Source organism: Haliotis rufescens, unplaced genomic scaffold, assembly GCF_023055435.1.
Source record: "Haliotis rufescens isolate VD_foot unplaced genomic scaffold, xgHalRufe1.0.p SCAF_3, whole genome shotgun sequence".
Taxonomy (NCBI): domain Eukaryota; kingdom Metazoa; phylum Mollusca; class Gastropoda; order Lepetellida; family Haliotidae; genus Haliotis; species Haliotis rufescens.
In genome coordinates, this window is record NW_025964001.1 from 63,931,429 (window position 1) to 63,951,762 (window position 20,334).

The window sequence follows — 20,334 nt, forward strand, 5'->3', positions numbered from 1 at the left end:
TTATTCTGGGGGCGGATATATTCGTGACACCGGCCTGACATTTTATTAACAACTGAAAACGAGGTACAGGTCGCACGACTTCGGTTAACATACACTACACCTAACAACTATTATTAACATTAAACGAACTTCTACTGAACACTACATCCTCTCCTTTTCAGACATATTTGATACACTTAATATCATTTAATCCATGTACAATATCAAAATTACAATAATAAACAAGTTATTATCAACATCATTATCATCCTTATAAACAGATATTTTAATAATCCAAACAACCACATGTATGTGTGATACAAAATTAGGAATATATATACATATGGAGTCCGTGTATTCATTTTTTGTCTTTTCTATGGGACCGCTACTATTGAAGGGTATGAGTCCCTTGAACACATGTTGGACCCCAAAATAAATAATCCAGGTAAATCCCCAATAGGTCCTGGAGTCCCCTCCCGACTAAGATGGTCTGGTGGTCAGGTTCTAAATTATGGCTTTTTTCCGAGTCATCGTTCCAGTTTTTTGTGGTCAGGATGTCACATGTAAGTTTGTTAGGGACACTGGACGATCACACTCCCGACGAAGGTCCTTGGTGTACACTCAGGCAACGTTTTGGTCCCGTGTACAATTTGCGCCACTTCTTGTTAAAATATTTTTTTCATGTCCGATGGGAAACGGTGGACTGCGTTAAAAAAATGACAGGTTAAATGATGAACCACATCTAATTGTGCCTTATGTATCGCAACTGACGTCCAAAAGAAACTTTACCACTTTTAAAATGAAATTGCAAAAATTTAAAAACACAGTTCACTTTAATCAATGCAAACACAAACAAATAGAACAATGCTCTATCCAGAAAGGACCACCTCAGTGTCTAGTGGTAAAGCGTCCGCCCGGAGAGCGGAAGGTCACGGGTTCGATCCCGGTCGCGTGATACCGAAAGACGTTAAAAGATGTTACTTGTTGTTACCTTGCATGGCGCTTGGCATGAAGGGACTAACACAAGGTCTGGTCGGCTCTGAGTCAGTATACTGTGTCTGAGTGGGGTATTCATGTTAAACAGCGGCGTTGTGTGTCGGTGGGCTAGCACTATAAATCGGCATCAGTCCGGACTAGTACAAGCAACCAGACACACACACGTGTATGCACGTGCATGCATATAAGTACAATAATCATGGACGCGACGTTAAACCCCATTTCACCTCACCACCTATCCAGAAAGTGATACACGTCCACCGTACGTGGTTTTCTTTAGAAAATGCGAAGTAAAAAAGCACCTGGCGCTTCGACAGCCGAAATTGCGCGTGCAGTAAGAATATGTAAATAATATGGACGGTTTGTCAGACACTCACACTGAGAAAAACACCTACCACAGAAATAATGAGAGCGGTCCCTGAATATGATACAGATGGGAGCCACCCATGCCCCACAATGCTAGGACTGTGGGTTGCCCCCTTGTTGCTGTTACTAACCTGATGCAACGTTACAGACAGACCGGGCAGGAACAGGCAGACCCAGGGTAACTACGCCCAATGAAGACCGGTACATGTGTACTTTGCATCTCCGGAATCGATTCCTGACAGTGACGTCATCAGCGACGAATGCCTTAGGGTATATGATCAGTCGACAGACGGTGGCCAGGCGACTCCGGGCTCAAGGGATTAGGGCTATTGACAGCACATCGTCGTCAGTGTGAGGGACATAATCGCCAGCACACACAGTCAGCGATCTAACCCACGGAACCATCTTCCCGAGGCTAGGGAGTTACCTGACTGTAAAAGTCCAGTTTCCACCCTTGCCGAACTAGGCTGCGATAATGGAGTTACATTTTGGCTGGACTATTGAGTCTATGCATAGTCTATTCAAAATTGCGTAACGATCTAGACATCAGGTTGGTAAACAACATGGATTTCAACGTGCAGATTTCGGTCGACTGTAGGATTTGCAAAGCATGTGTACCGCCAACTGAGCGTTGACAGATATTTGCAAATTCTTTCATGTTTTTAATCAAAGTGCTCAAGTGATTTGATGCACTTCGCGGGGTATTATTACAATATAGATCTTGATTATCGCCGCCATTTGGTTTGAAGCAAATGCAAATGACATGAGAGGTGGAATATGATTGGTCGATAGGAGGAACATAGATGAGTCATAACTCGTAATAGCCACTGGAGGCGCTACGATCGACCCGGAAAATTCCAGCCTAGTTCTGCAAGGGTGGAAACTGGTCTTTTATAGTGAGTTAACTCCCTTGCCTCGGGAAAATGCTCTCAGTTGGCGATTAGATGCCTCACTCTGAGAGTGTGGGTTCGATTCCCGGATGAGACTCAAACCCACAAAATTACTAGAATTTGTACTTTACCAAGAAAGTGTTGTCCCAAATGTAACATTTGTTGCACATGGTCACTTTCTTAAAAGGCATTGTTTATTCATGTCTCAACATTGCTTATAGAGTAGGCAAAACAAAACAAATTTAGAAGGAACGTTTGGAGGCGTTTGGAGGAGTTTACGCCACTACGAACAGTATTTTAGTCAAACTACGACGTGTTAACATATACATTCATTGAAAGAAGTATCAGTGTGTGAAAAGTTACTCGGATAAGAGAGGGCGAATAAGATGATGCGGTAAAAGCCAACATCGGTCTCGCGTGGGATTTGAGCTCGGGGAACATACACTAACGTCGAGGCTACATGAAGCCATGTCACACGACATAAAGCCATACCTGATTATATTCCAGGAATGTCTTATTCGTACATGCTTTGGTCCGAATCGGTAAAAATACCACAGTTCGGCAAAATAGCAGACTACAGAAAACAATCTTAGAGTTATTCCCCCTAGATATATTTCATTCGGAAAATATCGTACATATCCGGAGAATGGCGTCTTACATAACAATTTGAGATAAACAATTATGGTTGTCGTTGCAAATGTTACGCCAACATTCGGTGATTCGAGCAGTAAATTTAATAAATGTACCTTACATGTCAGCGGGGTACCTTGACATTACAGAATAGGTCTAAGCCAACCAGAATCCGATGTTTATGTTTAAGGTAAGATAATATCTTAAAAGCATCCCTGTTCACGTTTGGTAAAATACAAACTCCATGTCTGTCAGATTCCGTCCGTCAAGCATCACCGTGTGTCAATACACTCAGGTAAATGAAAACAGAACAGCAGGGGTACAGAAGCTCACCTTTATTATGAGTAGTGAGGATGTGCTAACACCACCTCATTCGCACCTGGATATGACTTTTATGTTATACCTTGATAAAGCTGTGACGGGTATCTGATATGTCTGGCGCTTGCAATATTACGCATCATGTCCAAATCTAACACGTTTAAGTCATGTTTTCTGCAATATCTACCGAATCAAATTCCACTAGGAGTCAAAAAGTCAAAATATGAATATTATATGAATGGATCACTGGAAATTAGTGGTGACACCGCGTGTTCGCGAACAGAGTAAGCATGTCAGGTTCTACCTGTGGCATCCGCCATTTACTCAATATGCAATACGACGGGTGCGCGTAAACCATCGAGTCTTGACCATACAATCCATTAGTAGACCAGACAATTCAGTGATAGTTGACCAGAACATTCAAAAAAGATATATCCATACACAGTTCAAGTGATTTTAACATTTTGCAGCAGTGATGTTCTTATTAAAAATATTTTTAATCATTCATAAAAAAGTAATAATTATTTGAGTTTCCACAAATACAGGTTTTCATAATGATGTGTTAAAACTCATATAATGATCATGTGATAGACAAAAGTGGCTATTCAATTGTTGGCACCTGTCATGGCAGTTTTATTTTGTTCTATTTAAAACCATTTACTTCATCACTAAGATGTTGTGATTTTTAAACCATCTTGAAAGTGACGTGTGAAGTTATTTTTTTGTCAAAGCGGCATGTTAGAGCAAAGCGTTTTTTTACAGATCAGTTCTAATCGAAGGACAACCCCCTGACATGAACTCATTTTGGAGATGTCAGCTGATTTCGAAGAAGCACAAGTCTCGGCTCCGCCATACACTAGTATATTTTGTCCTCTAGTATGCCCGGGGGCACGGGTGGCCCAGTCGTCTAAGGCGCCGCGATTCGCTGTGCAGAGTTGCGTCCCTTTGGCACGCCAGAAACCTATGATTGTGGGTTCGAATTCCGGTTCGCCCCGATTATGTTTCTAGGTTTGTCAGCACCATACCCGTGCTCGTGGGTTTCACCGAAGTGGTAAACGTCTGAGAACTGCATCACTTCGGGCTTTCCTCCCACATTGAGCTGACAGGCCGTGATATAACTGGAATACTGTTAAAAGCGGCGTTAAACCCAACTCACTCACTCACTCACCCTAGTATGCCCTGGTATGATCTTAACACGGAGATTACAATCGACCCATACGACGGGCAATGACCCCGAACAAAGCAAGCTGAAGATACATGTGGTAAGCAAGGTCAATTTGTGTTCACTAGGATGGGTCGTAGTGAGGATATTCATGAACGGGCATCCAATCAAACTCTCTGACTTTTCCCATGTATGCTAAAACGCCAAGTTCAAGATAAATGAGTCTAAATTATCAGAAACAATGCTTCTGTTTGTATTCGTGTGAGAGAATTCAGTTATCTTCCTCCATGTCCCTAGATGTTTTGTTTATCTTCTTCCATGTCCCTAGATGTATTCTTTATCTTCCGCCATGTCCCTAGATGTATTGTTTATCTTCCTCCGTGTCCCTAGATGTATTGTAAATCTTCTTCCACGTCCCTAGATATCTTTTTATCCTCCCATGTCCCTAGATATATTCTTTATCTTCCTCCATGTCCCTAGATATATTGCTTATCTTCCTCTATGTCCCTAGATATATTGTTTATCTTCCCTTGACCCTAGATATATTGTTTATCTTCACACATATCCGTAGATATATTGTTTATCTTCCCCAATATCCCTAGATATATTGTTTATCTTCCCCCATGTCCCTAGATGTATTGTTAATCTTCCCCATGTCTCTAGATGTATTGTTAATCTTCCCCATGTCTCTAGATGTATTGTTTATCTTCTTCATAGTCCTAAGATGTATTGTTTATCTTCCCCCATATCCCTAGATGTATTTTTTATCTTCCCCCATGTCCCTAGATGTATTGTTTATCTTCCCCCATGTCCCTAGATGTATTGTTTATCTTCCCCCATGTCCCTAGATATATTGTTTATCTTCCCCCATATCCCTAGATGTATTGTTTATCTTCTTCCATGTCCTTAGATGTATTATTTATCTTCCCCCATATCCCTAGATATATTGTTTATCTTCCCGATGTCCCTAGATGTATTGTTTATCTTCCCGATGTCCCTAGATATATTGTTTATCTTCCCTATGTCCTTATATATATTGTTTATCTTCCCCCATGTCCCTAGATATATTGTTTATCTTCCCGATGCCCCTAGATGTATTGTTTATCTTCCCCCATATCCCTAGATATATTGTTTATCTTCCCCCATATCCCTAGATATATTGTTTATCTTCCCCCATATCCCTAGATATATTGTTTATCTTCTTCCATGTCCTTAGATGTATTATTTATCTCCCCCCCCCCCCCCCCCCCCCCCTCCGTACATGTATCAGTTATCCTCCGCCTTGTCCCTAGATGTATTGTTTATCTTCCCTCATATCCCTAGATGTATTGTTTATCTTCTCCCATGTCCCTAAAGATATTGTTTATCTTCCTCCCTATCACAAGATGTATTTTTTATCTTCCCCCATATCCCTAGAGATATTGTTTATCTTCCTCCCTATCACAAGATGTATTTTTTATCTTCCCCCATATCCCTAGAGATATTGTTTATCTTCCTCCCTATCACAAGATGTATTTTTTATCTTCCCCCATATCCCTAGATGTATTGTTTATCTTCCCCCATATCCCTAGAGATATTGTTTATCTTTCTCCATATCATTACATTTATTGTTTATCTTCTTCCATGTCCTTAGATGTATCAGTTATCTTCCCCCATATCCCTAGATGTATTGTTTATCTTCTCCCATATCCCTTAAGATATTGTATATCTTCCTCCCTATCACAAGATGTATTTTTTATCTTCCCCCATATCCCTAGAGATATTGTTTATCTTTCTCCATATCATTACATTTATTGTTTATCTTCTTCCATGTCCTAAGATGTATCCGTTATCTCCCCCAATATCCCTAGATGTATTGTTTGACTTCCCCCATATCTCTAGATGTATTGTTTATCTTCCCCCATGTCCTTAGATGTATTGTTTATCTTCCCGATGTCCCTAGATGTATTGTTTATCTTCCCCCACATCCCTAGATATATTGTTTATCTTCCCCCATATCCCTAGATATATTGTTTATCTTCTTCCATGTCCTTAGATGTATTATTTATCTCCCCCCCCCCCCCCCCCCCCCTCCGTACATGTATCAGTTATCCTCCGCCTTGTCCCTAGATGTATTGTTTATCTTCCCTCATATCCCTAGATGTATTGTTTATCTTCTCCCATGTCCCTAAAGATATTGTTTATCTTCCTCCCTATCACAAGATGTATTTTTTATCTTCCCCCATATTCCTAGAGATATTGTTTATCTTCCTCCCTATCACAAGATGTATTTTTTATCTTACCCTGTATCCCTAGAGATATTGTTTATCTTCCTCCCTATCACAAGATGTATTTTTTATCTTCCCCCATATCCCTAGAGATATTGTTTATCTTCCCTCATATCCCTAGATGTATTGTTTATCTTCTCCCATGTCCCTAAAGATATTGTTTATCTTCCTCCCTATCACAAGATGTATTTTTTATCTTCCCCCATATTCCTAGAGATATTGTTTATCTTCCCCCATATCCCTAGATGTATTGTTTATCTTCCCCCATATCCCTAGAGATATTGTTTATCTTCCTCCATATCATTACATTTATTGTTTATCTTCTTCCATGTCCTTAGATGTATCAGTTATCTTCCCCCATATCCCTAGATGTATTGTTTATCTTCCCCCATATCCCTAGAGATATTGTTTATCTTTCTCCATATCATTACATTTATTGTTTATTTTCTTCCATGTCCTAAGATGTATCAGTTATCTTCCCCCATATCCCTAGATGTATTGTTTATCTTCCCCCATATCTCTAGAGATATCAACTATCTTCCTCCATGTCCTTAGATGTATCAGTCATCTTCCTCCATGTCCACAGATGTATTGTTTATCTTCCTCCATGTCCTTAGATGTATCAACTATCTTCCTCCATGTCCTTAGATGTATCAGTTATCTTCCTCCTTGTCCCCAGATGTATTGTTTATCTTCCTTATTGTCCTTAAATGTATCAGCTATCTTCTTCCATGTCCCTAGATGTATTGTTTATCTTCCTCCTTGTCCGTAGATGTATCAGTTATCTTCCTCCTTGTCCTTAGATGTATCAGTTATCTTCTTCCATGTCCCTAGATATATCAACTATCTTCCTCCATGTCCTTAGATGTATCAGTTATCTTCCTCCATGTCCACAGATGTATTGTTTATCTTCCTCCATGTCCTTAGATGTATCAACTATCTTCCCCCATGTCCTTAGATGTATCAGTTATCTTCCTCCTTGTCCCCAGATGTATTGTTTATCTTCCTTATTGTCCTTAAATGTATCAGCTATCTTCTTCCATGTCCCTAGATGTATTGTTTATCTTCCTCCTTGTCCGTAGATGTATCAGTTATCTTCCTCCTTGTCCGTAGATGTATCAGTTATCTTCTTCCATGTCCGTAGATGTATCAACTATCTTCCTCCATGTCCCTAGATGTATCAGTTATCTTCTTCCATGTCCCTAGATGTATCAACTATCTTCCTCCATGTCCTTAGAGGTATCAGTTATCTTCCTCCATGTCCACAGATGTATTGTTTATCTTCCTCCATGTCCTTAGATGTATCAACTATCTTCCTCCTTGTCCTCAGATGTATCAGTAATCTTCTTCCATGTCCCTAGATGTATCAACTATCTTCCTCCATGTCCCTAGATGTATCAACTATCTTCCTCCATGTCCTTAGATGTATCAGTTATCTTCCTCCATGTCGACAGTTGTATTGTTTATCTTCCTCCATGTCCTTAGATGTATCAACTATCTTCCTCCATGTCCTTAGATGTATCGGTTATCTACTTCCATGTCCCTAGATGTATTTTTTATCTTCCTCCATGTCCCTAGATGTATCAACTATCTTCCTCCATGTCCTTAGATGTATCAGTTATCTTCCTCCTTGTCCCCAGATGTATTGTTTATCTTCCTCCATGTCCTTAGATGTATCAACTATCTTCCTCCATGTCCTTAGACGTATCAGTTATCTTCTTCCATGTCCCTAGATGTATTTTTTATCTTCCTCCATGTCCCTAGATGTATCAACTATCTTCCTCCATGTCCTTAGATGTATCAGTTATCTTCCTCCTTGTCCCCAGATGTATTGTTTATCTTCCTCCATGTCCTTAGATGTATCAGTTATCTTCCTTCTTGTCCCTAGATGTATTGTTTATCTTCCTCCATGTCCACAGATGTATTGTTTATCTTCTTCAATGTCCCTAGATGTATTGTTTATCTTCCCCCTTGTCCCTAGATGTATCAGTTATCTTCCTCCTTGTCCTTAGATGTATCAACTATCGTCTTCCATGTCCTTAGATGTATCAACTATCTTCTTCCATGTCCCTAGATGTATCAACTATCTTCCTCTAGGTCCTCAGATGTATCAACTATCTTCTTCCATGTCCCTAGATGTATCAGTTGTCTTCCTCCATGTCCCTAAATGTATCAGTTGTCTTCCTCCATGTCCCTAAATGTATCAGTTGTCTTCCTCCGTGGAATATGTAAAATTCATATTAACCTTTTCTATGACGAAATAATAAGGCTTGTTGATGATTATGGTGACAACTATGTCTGCATATATGCGATGGTAGTTATAAATATGATTTCAGTCATGCACCACTTTTTTCTTGTTGCATATTCAAGTTAAAAAAAAACTAAAAAAATTGTTCCGACATAAGTCGTATTTCACAGGGGACTATTTAAGATTACACCGTCGCGCTCGTCACGTAACAGATTGCAACACAAGGTCAATTGAACACAAGTTTGTAAGTATGAACTAGATTTCTCGTTTGTGAGCTTTTTTGGATAGATTTTGAACATATTTCAATGTTTTATATAATGACTCTGTCTAGATTGATAGCGACCATGGCAATAAGGCTCGGTTCAGTCACCTACATCCCACCGACACGGAGACGCCGTACAGTGACACTGTGACACGTCTCGGGGTCAGTGGAATGTCCGAACAGCTGTGTCGGCTGTTGTGTGGGGATATATATATTTCTAAGCATGGGATGCAGAAGTGGTCTTAAATTGATTTTGGGCAATTAAGTGTGTGTCTGGACGCAGTATACTGACTCCGAGCCTACCAGTCCTTCTTTTAGCCCCTTAATGCCGAGCGTCTGGCAGCGTAACAACAAGTACCAACTTTTTACGTCTTTCAGTATGACGTGGTTACGCGATCTAACTATCGACCTGCCACTCTCTGGGCGGGCGCTCTACCACTAGACCACGGAGAGGCTCCATAGCTAAATGTGTTAGTAATATTACCAAGTATCGAGGTCACTTTTGTTTAGGTGCAACCTTTGCGGTTAGAAGAGTGTTACTTCTTGGTTAATGTTACTTCTAAAGTTACTTCCGGGTGTATCGCTGGCGTATAATTGTTACTTATTGGTTGGGTCCCCGTCTCCACCTTATTGATCGTGAGGGGATCATTATACAGTAAACTACGGTTATAACGAACTGAAAGGGGGCACTCATTTTAGTTCGTTATAACCGTAGTTCGTTATAAGTATATATATATATATAGCATATATACAGCAGTGGCCGGGACTAAAAATTAAGTTCGTCATATCCGTCATTTCGGTTTAAGCATGTTCGTTATAAACGTAGCTTACTGTACATAAGTGATACGTCTTTCTGTAACTCATGTCTTCATCACACGGAGAGCGGAAGGCGTCGACCAAGACTGTGACCTGGGGTCCCGGGACCGTGAACCCCGAGTCCCGTGAGTCTTCCGCCACCCCAGCCGTGTCTCTCCCATACCAGTACAAACATACAGTTTTATACATGATAATGATGCATTTACGTACGTACTACATTCTGATTGGACAATATAAGCAATGAAAATGATACAATTTCATTTGAATGGACATGAATAAATTGACTTTAGCTGATTGACATTTCTGCTCATCTATCTATAACGAAGCTGAGGCTAATCAAGCATGACAGGTGGCATGTCATTTCGGACATCAGTCAACAATCTTTAATTGAAAATGACGGACGTCACAAAGGACGGACAGGCCAAGCTGTGACACTTAATTTGCGTGCTAGATGATAAGGTTTTACTTTAATGATTTAACTTCGAACTTCATATTTCTTTTTGCTTATAAGGTATGGAAATCTGTATGCACATTGTAAATATGTATACATAAAAAGTAGCTGTATGACAATAGGACCCACATATCTCATGGTTGTCGTTAGTGTGTATCTCTGTGTGTTCTCGTACCCTGACGCCGATCCCTTGATGAAGCAGGTCACCGGGATATAGCTGGAATGTTCGTGACCGCAGCATAGAACAACAAACAAACAAACAAATAAATAAACCACATGTTCAGTTCCATGAAAATTATTAGGTCTATAAGATAAATCATTCTAAAACTAATATGCCTCAGCAGACATCTTGTTTCACACAAGGCACTGAACTGGAAATGGATACTACATTGGACTGTCTACAACGTGTCGCGATGTGGCTGAAATATTGCGGATATGACGTTAAATTTTAACTCACTCACTCACTCCTGTCTTCTAAACGACTGGACAGGCGGTGGCCGATTTCTCGCAGGCTGTGATTTGTCGACACTAAACACAGCATTGATTGGTCCTCGAATAAGTACTTATTGCAGTCAATGAAATAATACTGACCTCGCCAAAATTGGCATCCGAAGCACCTTATGATATTTATCGCCTGTGAGAACTTGAGGTCTTTCTTTATAGTATGATTTCTTTTTTCTTTCCTGTTTTGCATTCTTTCTTTTCTTTACATTCATTTCTTTTCTTTTTACATAAATGTCTTTCTTTTCTTATCTACTGTTATTTTCAGATTGACTGAAATACAAAATAAATAAACAATAATTACTATTTTGATCAAATGATACATTAATGCAAATAATTATAATGACATTATTAATGAATTAACCCAATAAAATTGACTACCTTTTAGTGACATGAAATATACACCATGCAAAAAATAAACAAGCGCAGAAAAACACTTTTTTACCAGATAATTGCTCTAAAACATTTATACACATGTAGAAAATGATAAAATAATATATAACTAATATATTGGCAAACTCGGCATTGTTTTTAGACTCTATTATCTTTAAAAACATTTTCCAATGTCTTTGAGTCTTTCGTGCATGCTGCATGCATTCTGAGGCCACCTTGAAAATAATACACGATTCAAAGCAGTTATGCCCCTTGGCATATTTAAAGGAGTAAACATAAATTTGGAATGGATAAGAAATGAAGTATGAATTAATACTTGCCAAAAACGAAAAATGGTTTACATTTTAAAACAAAAAGAAATATGATTTTGAACTTTGAAAATAATAACTTAACAATTTTTACCCTTACATCGCCCGACTAGAAATGCCCAAACCAACAGTAGAACTAGTTTAAAAGTAAATACGTGTCACCAGTCAACTTTCGATGCGATGCCTGGATTTAGAAATCGGAAGGTCATTTTCCGAACAGGACCTGTCAATAATGACAAAAGATTATATTTTCTCAGATTCTGTCTACTCTGTGCGCAGTAAGCTCCACGGAAACTATGCCACGAGCGAAGTATGGCGATGATTACAAACAAGACTTTGACCCGGAAGTGTATCTTGAGATGTACTACACTGACCTGAAAGGTCAATCGTCGGAGGGAGACATGCTGGAGACGTCCATGCTATTCTGGCAGGAAGCATTCGCTCAAGGTATTGACATCTTGCCCCTGACTGAGTCATGTCATTCGTGGATGCCCAAGTGTGCCAGAGTTACTTCCCCTTAGTGTGCCAGCATCCTATAATGGTGGATTCTAATCCCTAAATCGCCTTGATTATGACTCTTATACAAGTTTGTTAGTATCTGCCCGAGGCAAAGGGTCCTCTGGCCATTTATTTAAATCTAAGTTATGTTTCCAAACTAGGCTTTGATACAGGCTAGTGGACATGCTTGCCTCGGGAAGATGGTTATTACCATGCTCATGTTGGTTTCACCTGTAGTACTTCGGGTTGACCTCCCTCCCTCCCCCACTCACTCACTCACTCGCTCACCCGTGAAGATCCGGGGTAGAAAAGGTCTTCAGCAACCCATGCGTGCCGTTAAATGCGACTATGCTTGTCGTAAGAAGCGACTAACGGGATCGGGTGGTCAGGCTCGCTGACTTGGTTCATGCATGTCATCGATCCCAATTGCGTGGATCGATGCTCATGATGTCAATCCCTGGATTGTCTGGTCCAGACTCGATTATTTTCAGACCGCCGTCATATAGCTGGAATATTGCTGAGTGCGGAGTTAAACAACAAACAAACGAAAAAGTCACTCACTCACTTTCACTCACTCACGGGGCTTCTACTTAATCTTTGAGTGTTACAAATATTTAATACTGAACGTTGGTTTCTTTGATCAGTCACACTTTCCTCATTGCGAACTTCGCCGCCCGTTCGATGTTTCTAGGTCTTTCTTGGTGTCGAGTTAATATATTGCATAACTAAGGTGTGTATCATAGGGTTTTGCCCAGGCATGGCCCGCAACAGGGTTATTGAAACTTTAGCTGTGATGGAATGAGATCCTGACACCGATAAGGGACGCAACTCTGCGAAGCGAAGTGAAATTGACACAGGGTGAAATTCCGTGCCCCCGCGTGAACTTTGTTGACATGCTGACAGAAATAGTATCCAATAACAAACAACAATAGCGGCCAGTTACATTTGACATTATTAAGACATTTAGGACAATACCACATACCCCAAATTCAGGTGGCAACAAAGATGTATGTATCGTAACTGGTGCTACACTGTTTGGGTTCATCGACTTATGGATGAATCCTCACCATCGTGACTTCCTAAGATGTCATAGCTAACGCTTCTCGAACGCGCTACTGCGTCTGTGGAAAAATGTCAATATATCATGAGGGGCGGCGAGGTAGCCGAGTGGTTATAGCGTTGGTTCGTCGCGACGAAAGCCCTAGTTCGATTCCCCACTTAGGTACAATTTGTCGTCATAATGCTTGAATATTGCTAAAAGCGAGGTGAAATACAAGTCTTTCACTCATTCACCTAGGTAACATAACCGGCCGGCGACTGCTCGACATCGGAACTGGCCCCACAATCCACACTGTGATCAGCGCCTCCAACTACTGTGACACCATCTACCTGTCTGACTTGGTTCCCCAGAACAGGGAGACGCTGAGGAAATGGCTGGAGGGGAGTCTTCAGCATAGCTTCAGGATCTTCTTCCAATATGTGGTCGACAGGGACGGGAAAGGGTAACTATTGCTCATTGACTGGCAGATTCCAATATGTGGTCGACAGAGAAGGAAAGGGTAACTATTACTCCTTGACTGGTAGATTCCAATATGTGGTCGACAGGGAAGGGAAAGGGTAACTATTACTCCTTGACTGGTAGATTCCAATATGTTGTCGACAGAGAAGGGAAAGGTCACTATAACTCCTTGACTGGCAGATTCCAATATGTGGTCGACAGAGAAGGAAAGGGTAACTATTACTCCTTGACTGGTAGATTCCAATATGTGGTCGACAGGGAAGGGAAAGGGTAACTATTACTCCTTGACTGGTAGATTCCAATATGTTGTCGACAGAGAAGGGAAAGGTCACTATAACTCCTTGACTGGCAGATTCCAATGTGTGGTCGACAGAGAAGGGAAAGGGTAACTATTACTCCTTGACTGGCAGATTCCAATGTGTGGTCGACAGAGAAGGGAAAGGGTAACTATTACTCCTTGACTGGCAGATTCCAATATGTGGTCGACAGAGAAGGGAAAGGGTAACTATTACTCCTTGACTGGCAGATTCCAATATGTGGTTGACAAGGAAGGGGAAGGTCACTATTACTCCTTGACTGACAGATTCCAATGTGTGGTTGACAAGGAAGGGGAAGGTCACTATTACTCCTTGACTGGCAGATTCCAATGTGTGTCGACAGGGAAGGGAAAGGTCACTATTACTCCTTCACTGGCAGATTCCAATATGCGATCGACAGAGAAGGGGAAGGTTAACTATTACGCCTTGACTGGCAGATTCCAATGTGTGGTCGACAGAGAAGGGAAAGGTTAACTATTACTCCTTGACTGGCAGATTCCAATATGCGATCGACAGAGAAGGGAAAGGGTAACTATTACTCCTTGACTGGCAGATTCACAGATTCACAGATGTGTACAAGATTTTAAGTTCATTCATTGCTACCGTTGTCGTCATTCTTGCTCTACCTTTGTATCGAATGTGACAATTATTGTTAATCTTCACTTCTTTCTAATCATTTTAGATCGTAAGAATACTGAATATTCGCACGTCAGCCAATTTCCATAACAAAAGTGACCACTGTTTGGCCAGAATATGTGTTTCTGGCAAAAACATTATGCTAGTTGTCCTCAAAATATTTGCCGGTTCCTGAATGAATTAACTCGAAGGTCAACATCCTTATGTTAACAAGTATTGGGTCCTACTGGGGATTTCGCTCATCAACATTTGATTCGATTCGTATAAATATATAGTATTAGTATAGATTAGTATAAATATACTCTTCAAAAAAAGAAACTTGACACTGACTTTCAAAATGTAATATAATGCGATTGTTTCAAAATAGGACACAGAAACCATAATTGAAACACTGTTTGAAGATCAATGTACACAATGTTCAAAACATTAATCGTATCACCTAGACAGATACACGTACACGATACAGTTAATGTCAAAGGGGTACAGAAAATGTCAGTATCGGTTGTGCCCACCACGTGCATCAATCACCGCTTGACACCGACGACCCATAGATGCAATCAAGTTGTCAATAACACGCTGTTGGGTGTGCTGCCATTCATGCTGAAGTGCATCAAGAAGCGCCGGGTCGGTGGATTCCTTCTGCGAACGCGTCGATCCAACTCGTCCCACAGATGCTCAATCGGGGACAAATCTGGTGACCGGGCTGGCCAAGGTAATGTCTGGATGTTGTTGTGGTGTAAGAAGTCCTGACAAACACGTGCAATATGCGGTTGAGCGTTGTCCTGCTGGAACTGTCCGCCATGAACGTTGACGTGAGGAAGAACGTAAGGCTGTAGGATCAAGTCTCTGGAACGCACACCTGTCAAAGCACCTGCCACATGCACGAGAGGCGTCCTACCACCGTGATGAATTCCGGCCCATATCATACCCGTGGGGTCAATACATGACGTTGAACAGGTCTTCGTGCAAAAAATCCAGCCTCCCTCAGTCTGTTGCGTACCGTTTGATCTGATATTCTGCGTACCCCAGGGATCTGTGTGGTTGTAGACGTGGCTGTGGTAGTGCGGTCTCGGAGGTGTCGCAGCCGGATGTATCGATCTTGTGCTTGGGTTGTCACCCTTGGTCTTCCTGACCTTGGTCTGTCGTCAACTCTGTTGGTGTTGTTGTATCGGGTCCACAGTGCGGAGATTGTCTGTCTGGATACACCAAAGTGCCTGGCCACTTCTTGCTGAGTTGCTCCAGCTTGTAATCTCCCAATGGCGTTGTTCCGTTGAGCTGCATTCAGTCTTGGCATTCTTTCACCGCCTCTACTGCCGTTATAAGGACTGTATGAACAGCCGTTGATGTGGATTTGTATACCCATTCAGCAGGGGGGCCTGCATGCCTAAATGCAGGATCCTGTGCTACACGTTTTTTACAGGCGGTTGCGTTTGGATGAAGCTGTAAAATTAATCCCCAAACGCTACCTTTATGTGCTTTGCATGTGTTTTCGCGAATTATAGACACATCATCTTTCTGTTTGACTTATTTGGTTCTCATTTAATGTACTTATTTTAGATATTTGGCAAAAAGTGGTTTTACATCTATGTCAAGTTTCCATTTTTGAAGAGTATATAAACAAGGTTAAATATTCAAATCGATTACAGTTAAGAATTTTACCGAGAAAACAATATGTGAAATTCTGGACTTCTGGATAACTTCTATGTAACATTTGGTGTTAAGTCATTTAGGCAAGAAGTAGGCATCCCCCAGGGAACCAATTGTGCTCCCCTTCTTGCGGATCTTTTTCTTTATGTATATGAATTTGGAATTTCTGCTCGGACTGACAAAGTCAGTGCTAGTTAGTTTGGCCAAGACGTTATTCTTCAGGTACATTGATGATCTGATATCATTCAGTGACCATCAAATAGACAATTCCCTTCCACTGATGTACCCACTTGAACTAGACATAAAGGACACCAGTGAGACCGCCTCGCTTGTTCCATATTGAGATTTGTGCTTAGAGATTCAGAGTGACTAAAACTCTCCACTGGACTATGAAATTTAAAGAGAGGTGACTTCAATTATTAAGAGTCAACTTTCCCTTTATGTCGAGCGATATTCCAGCAGCTCCAGTCTTTGGTGTTTACATTTCACAAGTTTTGAGCTACAATCGAGCTCTTTCTACGAAGATTTCAAAGAGCGCCATACGAGTCTTGCTCAAAAGCTGTTTGATCAAGGTCTAAAACCTTCAAAAGGTTCAATGGTGGACATGTGAAAGGCATTTTTCAGATGAACAATTGACTTGCCCTTGTATGTGTTTGTGACGGGGGCCACCGATAGGGCAGGATGCACTCACCTTTTCGCATACACCTTGTATAATCACTATTTGATTATGATTTATAGACACAAGCTCATGATATAGTCGGAATCGTACAATGGACATTTCTTGTGGGTATGGAAAGGGTTTTGTCCCTTTTATGTTGCTGACACACATTCTACTTGAAGTTAATATAACACCATATCGAAATAACCGTTAGGAAAGCAAAATTTGGAATTCGACTATGTGCATGATCAGAAAGTAGTTATGTGTGTTCTCCCCTTGTTGCGAATCAGTGCTTGTTAGTTTGGCCAAGACGTTATTCTTCAGGTACATTGATGATCTGATATCATTCAGTATGTGCATGATCAGAAAGTAGTTATATTTGTGCCAAGACGTTATTCTTCAGGTACATTGATGATCTGATATCATTCAGTATGTGCATGATCAGAAAGTAGTTATATTTGTGCCAAGACGTTATTCTTCAGGTACATTGTTACTTTAATGGAATTAAACAGTAACAAAAATATTTGTCAAACATCTTTGATTATCCAGTGAATCACATTTCACTTCGAATGACACGGCAACACATTCTTTGCTAAGTAAGCGATACGAGAGATAGGCATGGTGACGTCACTTCCGATAGGCAGCTATAGAGTATTTGTCCAAATAGTATGGAACTCTCCCTACAATGTATAATCGATGCCCTAATACCCTAAAATCTCTAAATCAACCTTTCAGAGAACTTCCCAGTGACAGAGAATCCATGTTGAAAGATAAGATTGTGGGGATCTTTTCTCTTGACCTTCTGCAGGTGGAGCCTCTGCTGCCATCACTGTTTCCTACGTTTGATATCATCACTTCGTCATTGTGTATGGAGGTTGCTGCTCCAGATCTCGCCGGCTACGAGATCATAGCGAGAAGTGTAGGAAAACTTCTGAAGGAAGGAGGCCATATTGCTCTCTTTGGAGTTCTTGGGGAATCTTTCTACCAAGTTGGCAGCCACACATTCTACTGCCTCAAGATCAGTGGAGAACAGGTGCAAGATATCTGGAAACGATCCGGATTCAAAATTGTTGGCTGGATGCAAAAATCCTCCCTCGGCCATGATGCTTCATTGTCAGATTTTGAAGGTGTGTTTCACATGGTAGCAAAGAAGAGTCTTTAATGTGGAGCAATACTTCCCACGTTGTCGCAAGTGTCAACGCGCATGTTGACGGGGAATTAGCTCTTGGGGGAATAAAGGACAAAATCGACATCACTGTCCCGGAACGCTTTATGCACAACATGTAAACAATAAACAACAATTGCACAATGAGCGGAATACCTGCTCTGACAACACAAACACAGCGATGAGCGGACCTTCCAGCTCAGGCATGCATGAGGTGAGCGAAGCTCCAGCTCAACCTCAGGGCGTTTCCTACGAGCGGCACATCCTGCTCGAGGTCGTCCCTACACAGTGTAATGGTAGCACATATATAGTAATGAACAACAATGGAAAGACAATGACGTTGCTCTGGACATGGGACTTCGGTGGGGGGGGGGGGGGGGGTTGTGAACAATTAAGGCAATAAATGTCATACTATAAATAACAGTAATTAACGGGAAGTGATAAAGTAGCCCAGGTTGGCTGTCAGTCAATATACAGTGAAATGTTGGTGGGGATTTACAACGGGGATGAAGTTATGGAGACATGGCTACGGGGTAATTTGCCTTTGGAGTGAAATGTACTTCAGACAATGGTAGTCGTAAATCAGTCGCTATGACAACTTCCCTCTGTGCCGTGAAGCTTGGACCCCAAGCTTAAACAAGTACAAATTGATATGTGTGAACTTTTTCACAGACGGAAACAACAGTGCAAAATGTGAACATAATCAGTTAGATGAGTTCAGGATATCGCTGAAATACTTGTGAACATATACCTATCCAATGACGGTATGAAAGTGATCATCTTGCCAGTTTGATTTAGTGCCAGTTTGAAAACTAACCAAGTATTGAACACACAACGATATCCCAAATATAACATTTGTTACATTGACCAAGTATTCTTTGTAATGTGCAATTTCACTACGAGGTAAATACAACTTAGCACAGATTCAATAAATATATCACCGAAGGTTCTTTGAATTCAGGAGTCTGGCTTGGAGGTGCGACTCAGTACCGAATAATGATAATGAGTAATGTAATAAAAAGTACGAATTAAACATCTCAGCAACTATTTCGCATAAAGAAATTTGAAACCAGGAGTCTAACTTATCGCGCGACTCAAACGGTACTTGTGGGTACGTTTGCCCTTTTAAGTACAATGGGTGCTCTTCCCTCCAGCTCAACCTCAGGGCGTTTCCTACGAGCGACACATCCTGCTCGAGGTCGTCCCTACACCAGCACTCGGAATACCAAGCTTGACTAACACCGTAGTAACAGTGTAATGGTAGCACATATATAGTAATGAACAACAATGGAAAGACAATGACGTTGCTCTGGACATGGGACTTCTGGGGGTGGGGGGGGTGGGGGGGCACAATGGTAGTCGTAAATAAGTCGCTATGACACAAGTATAGATAGGTCCTGTAGAAAAACTTGGCCAACTTACGTTTTATTACATTTTGTTTGTTTGTTTGTTGTTTAACGCCACACTCAACAATATTCCAGCTATATGACGGCGGTCTGTAAATAATCAAGTCTGGACCAGACGATCCAGTGATTGGCATCGATCTACACAATTGGGATACGATGACATGAACAAAGTCAGCGAGTCTGACCACCCGATCCCGTGAGTCGCCTCTTACGACAATTTTAACAAGTGATTAAATATCACTTCTTATGGTGCGTCACGCCGTGCATATAACACGGTATGGTAAACCGATAACAGCATAAAAGCACAATGCCGAATCTTGTTATTAATGTTTCCAGCGAGTTTTACTCGACACCAGACATGCCATGCTGAATTTGTCTGTCTTCTCGTCCTGTCGACTTACGACATACTAAATGGCAGTTTCTACACTTTTTTATAAATTCTATGATTCAAGAGGCCATACATATTTGCGTCACGCGCAATGTAGATTTGCTGCGTCCATTCTCAATATGTATGTGAACGCGTTAGAACGCGATCTTTAGCGTCCGGTGAAACCCGAGTGTACCCAAACGTTGTTATTAATAAACCTGCTTTTCTAGCTTTCACATTGTATTCAACAAATACGTCACACAAATGTCTCTTGGAATAAACAGATATTTGAAAGATACGTACATTGAGTTGTCTGATTAAATCGTAAATCCCGAAATAATGTTTAGGGTCGCTGTACATGTATATTGTTAGTAAACATCATAAAGAGTCTGGACCATACAATCCAGTGATTGACATCAATGGCATCGACCATCGCAATTGGGATACGATGACATGCATCAACCAAGTCAGCGAGCCTGACCACCCGATCTCGTTAGTCGCCTCTTACGACAAGCATAGTCACCTTTTACGGCA

General features: G+C 41.1%; 1 protein-coding gene across 1 annotated transcript; it reads left to right on the forward strand.

Moving 5' to 3' along the window:
• The first annotated feature begins 9,052 nt into the window (after window positions 1-9,052).
• On the forward strand, window positions 9,053-18,324 carry LOC124132460 (nicotinamide N-methyltransferase-like). Its single transcript, XM_046496369.2, has 4 exons — window positions 9,053-9,100; window positions 11,845-12,034; window positions 13,383-13,587; window positions 17,598-18,324. The coding sequence occupies exons 2-4, from the start codon at window positions 11,884-11,886 to the stop codon at window positions 18,022-18,024; spliced, it is 783 nt and encodes a 260-aa protein (XP_046352325.2). The 5' UTR covers window positions 9,053-9,100; window positions 11,845-11,883; the 3' UTR covers window positions 18,025-18,324.
• The last annotated feature ends 2,010 nt before the right edge of the window (window positions 18,325-20,334 follow it).